The 4,759-nt window shown below is 37.0% G+C and overlaps 1 protein-coding gene across 1 annotated transcript; it reads right to left on the bottom strand.

Annotated features, from left to right (window-relative positions):
* Window positions 1–3,491: 3,491 nt before the first annotated feature.
* On the bottom strand, window positions 3,492–3,971 carry LOC107795054 (uncharacterized). Its single transcript, XM_016617621.1, has one exon. The coding sequence runs from the start codon at window positions 3,969–3,971 to the stop codon at window positions 3,492–3,494; it is 480 nt and encodes a 159-aa protein (XP_016473107.1).
* Window positions 3,972–4,759: the final 788 nt, after the last annotated feature.

Below are 4,759 nucleotides of genomic sequence, written 5' to 3'. Positions count from 1 at the left end.
TCAATTCTCATATGTCTGCTAAGTGTCTCAATCCCCCTAATTGTCTTCCAGTCATATGTTTAAAATTTCCATTACAAAGTATGCATTTAACTCTATCAGTACCTACTATTTCGTCAAAAAAATTTCAAACCTTACTTCTTTTCTCCGATTAGTAGTCGGGGCCACAGGTGATCTACTACTAGCACCACGACCACCACCCCTACTACCAACTCCAACACTACTAGGTGTAAGTGGTGTCTCATCTTCAATTTCTAATTCATTATCTTCTATACCAAAATTTTCCTGTAATTGTTTATAATCTATATTATTATCAAGTAATGTTATAGAAATATGTTCAGAGTCATTTAAATTACTACCATATGCTGAAGTACTACCTCTTTTTCTATTTCCCCGATTAGTAACCTTATTACAAACTCTTTTTGCAGCATTAAATATATTGTGAAAATTTAACTACTAGCAAAAATTAAATATGCAAATAAAATAGTAAATAAGAGAAAGAGTTGGAGCGAATGCACCGAATTCAGCAATAAATTGAACACTTGATGATTTTGCAACTCCAATGTTACCACGAAGAAACGTCAATTGTTCAAACTCAAACTTCAAACTTCAAATAATAAATAATACGATAAATGAAATTCCAAAAAAATGAGAGCCAAATACTTAATTGCACTTTAGGTAAATAATGAGAGAATAATAATTGAGAATATGAGTTTATGAAATGAGAGATGAGTGAAGAAATGAAGAAGAGGGGGTGTATTTATAGTTTTTCAAAGGGCTAATTAGGTAATTACAAAAGGTGCTAATTTTAAAAAAATGGCCCGAAAATGGGCTATTTGTGCAAAATAGCCGTTAAACCGGTGGGTTGGTCCGGGCCAGACCAGGCCGGTTAACCAGTTCTACAGTGAATCACGTTGACTGAATTTGACCGATCCGGTTAACCGGTGGAACGAAGGTGATCAGACCAACCCCCCTTACCTAATTAACCCAGCCCACCCGGCCCCTTTTGTACGGGTCCGGGCCGGTTCGGGTTTCAACAGGTCTGGATCGATCCGGAAACGGGTTGACCCCGCCCGTAAGACACTCTTACAAAGCACTAAGGCGTGCACCTCGTTGCCCATAAGTCCTATCTTGAATAGAGCAGTATAAAACAATAAATATAATTGGCAAAAAGATATATTAATTGTTAAGGAAATCATTATAAATGAAATTCTTAATTTTTTCTTGCATTACATATATTTTTTTATTTTTTCTTCGCTGTGCCTTTTTTAACTAAAGTCTACACTTCAATTTTGCTTTGCGTTTAAAGCCCCAATAGACCTGGAGCGCTTTTTAACGCTTTTCGCCTTTGACTACGCTGAATTTCTAGGTGCCCTGTATTTATGGAAGCTCTCAGTTTTTATCCAGTTATCTTTCACCTAATGTCTTTCAAAGTGTTTTCTATAAGCCACTAAATATTATTCTACCTAATTACAATTAGAAATCAACACAGCTTCAGACCAACTCCTCACAAGAAATGAACATCTGAAGTTGCTACTAAGAATTGATCACATTAATACGATACGAACATCAGTAATTGTTCTAAAACAAGTAAGCATGGTTTGGGAAGTCTTCACTATAGGGGAATAGTACCTTGTACTGTTATGTTTTGCTAGAAATGCCAAGACATCTGTAGCACTTCGCAGAACAGCTAATGGATGGGGTGTAGGTCTCCGGAGGAACTGCAACTACTTGGGAATTGGAGACGATGTTTCTGTAACAATTGAAAAACTTTCCTTACCCTACAGATGCACCAGACTCTTTAGCATGACTGTTACATGGAATGGGATATTCAAGATTAAATCATGCTACAATGATCTGTCATCTAAATCAGCTTCTTCTCTTGTTTGGGAAGGAAATATGGAGAATCATGCTCCATAAAACACTATAGTGAAGTCATATTGACTCAACGTATGGTCTGCATGCATCTAGACGCTATATGACCTGTCATCTAAATGTTATTAGGTCTGCATGCATCTGCTGGGGGTAACTTATGAAGCCGTACTGACCAAACAAAATCTACAAAGAAGGGTTTTGATCTTATGAGGTAGGTGTTAGTAGTGCGAAAATGAGATAGAGGAGGCTAATCATTTATTTTTGCGAGCACTAGTGATTTCTTTTTTTTTTCCTGATGAAGTAAGATGTTGCATTAAAGATATCAAGAAGATACAAAGAGTACAAGAAAGAAGTTCAGTTTGCTCCTAAATACAAAAATCTAGATTAGAGCTTTGAGGAAAACCAAAACCAAAAGGAAAAAACTGGATTTTAAGCATAGTGAGAGAGCTAATAAAATATAACATGGAAATTAAATCATTTACAGGGGCTAGATTACTCCAACTGAATAGATTTAGACTTTAGGGTGCAGTTGGGAGTTGAAATGCCATCAAAACATCTGTTATTTCTCTTTGTCCATATACACCAAAAAATGCATGTTGGGATCATTTGCCAGATCTTCTTGATGGCCCTGTCAACTTTCCAAGAGTTCCAACTTTCCACTGCTACCTTTATGTTCTGTGGAGTTGCCCAACTAATTCCAAAAACAAAACTGATAGGAACACATGCCATATATTTGCTGCCACTAGGCAGTGTAAGAAAAGATGATTTACTGATTCTCAGCTTTGTTGACACATGTAGCATCTAGTCACCATCTGAAAGCTCCTTCTGTATAGATTATCTTGGGTCAAAATAGCATCTTTAATTGTTTTCCAAGCAAAATACATTACTTTTGTAGGGAGTTTTGATTTCTATATCAGGTTCCACAGCCAATGCTCAATCACTTCATTAGCTAAACATAGTTTGTTATATCATGCCTTCACTGAATATATGTCTTTGCTAGAGTTGCCCCACTTGTCGCTATCTGGTACTTGTGGATCTATTGTGAAGCCTTCCAGTATACTATACATGTCGAAGAGTTCACCAAGTTCCTGGTCCTGTATGTTCCTTCTGAAGTGGATGTCTCATATGTTTCCTGATCTGTTCTATGCTATTGTGGAGCCTGGTTCACTAACTATTTGGTAAAGGCTAGAGTGAGATGTTTCGAGGGGTGCATTATGAAGCCATTTGTCCTTCCAAAATTTTATAGTATTGCCATTCCCAATCTTGAAGGACGCCTCTTGAAAGAATTCATTTTTTAGGTTGTTGATATGCTTCCAGGGACCGGCTCTATATGGTGCTCTACTCTGCTTGGTTCTCTAGTGATCTTGTTTACCATATTTAGTATTAACTACCTCCTTCCATAAGCATGTCATTCTCTGACCATACCTCCACCACCACTTCATGAGCAGACTTTTGTTGTGTTTATCTAAATCTCTTATGCCCAAACCACTTTGCTTCTTTGGCATGATTACTTTCCATTTCACTAGATGAAATTCGTGCCCTTCACAGTTGCCTTCCCACAAGAATGATCTCCTTATCTTATCTAGTTGTTTTTGTATCTTAATTGGCATAGGGAAGAGTTACATAATGTATGTTGGGAGACTATCCAAAACACTATTAACTAGTGTCAGTCTTCCACTCATAGACAAATTTTGCATTTGCCATGTAGCCAGCCTTTTCTCCACCTTCTCAATAACTCCACTCCAAACTTCAGCAACTTTGTACCTAGCTCCCAGCGGAAGACCTAAGTAAGTTGTTGGAAAGGATCCGACGTCACAGCCCATGATATCAGCCAATTCTTCCAAATTTTCTACCAAATTAACAAGGTAGATCTTACTCTTCAGCATATTTATGTGCAGCCCTGAGATAGCCTGAAAAAGGAGAAGTGTCAGGTTTAGATATTGCACCTGCATTTTGTTTGCCCCACAGAAAATTAATGTGTCATCAGCATAAAGCAAGTGTGACACTATGACTAAGTTAGCTACACTGCTGCCCACCGTAAATCCTTCAATCCACTGTATTTGTTTGGCTTTGTCCAACATTTTACTCAATCCTTCCATAGCTAAGATGAAAAGAAAGGGAGAGAGTGGATCTCTGTTACATCTCCGGTTTTCGTACGTTAAACTTTCGTTTTGAGTTAACCGACGTAGACTCGGTGATGAAATCATCTTGACGTTAACGTACCCCACGTTATTTATAACAAGCGATAAATAAGTTTTATGAAGGGTAAAGGAGTACACGGATTAAAAAAATGAGTTTCGTTGAAAGTGGCCAATTTGAAATAAAATACGGGTCGAGAGATAATACCCGATAATTATGAACTAGTATCATGCAAGGTACCATATGACCACGGTAGTATAATATATAAAGTATTTTAAAAATAAATAAAATTTTAAGTAATTTATGATAATTTTTAAATCATACGGATAATTAATTAATTACCGGGTAACAGGATATTACCGAGTTAACTAATAAGTGGATAAAAAATTAATATCCCACCCCCAACCCACGTGGCAAGAAGCCACAATATTGGAAATGACTAAGCCATCACCGTTGCTGAGGTATACATTTAAGTCTTATCTTAGCAAAATAAGACTTAGAAAACAAATTTAATATAAGGAACACACATTCTGTCTTTGGTAAAATCATAGACATTAAGCAGCAGAACCTTATCCCTTCAAAGCCAAAAAAACGTGAATCGTTCCAAAACAATTCAAGGAGACACAGAAAATTTCATTAGTGAATTTCTAAAGAAGCAAGGGCAAATTTCGCTCAATCAACGAAGGTTTTCCAACGGAGTATTATACTGAGTTTTCCCTACTCCAAGTATGTTAGGGCCCTCCCTTCT

Source organism: Nicotiana tabacum, chromosome 6, assembly GCF_000715075.1.
Source record: "Nicotiana tabacum cultivar K326 chromosome 6, ASM71507v2, whole genome shotgun sequence".
In the NCBI taxonomy this organism is placed as follows: Eukaryota; Viridiplantae; Streptophyta; class Magnoliopsida; order Solanales; family Solanaceae; genus Nicotiana; species Nicotiana tabacum.
The sequence above is the reverse complement of the archived record's forward strand: the minus strand, read 5'-3'. Positions and strand labels throughout refer to the sequence as shown.

Excerpts from the sequence above, each read along its gene's own strand:
- LOC107795054 (XM_016617621.1), bottom strand. The coding sequence starts at position 3,971 with ATGGAAGGATTGAGTAAAATGTTGGACAAAGCCAAACAAATACAGTGG.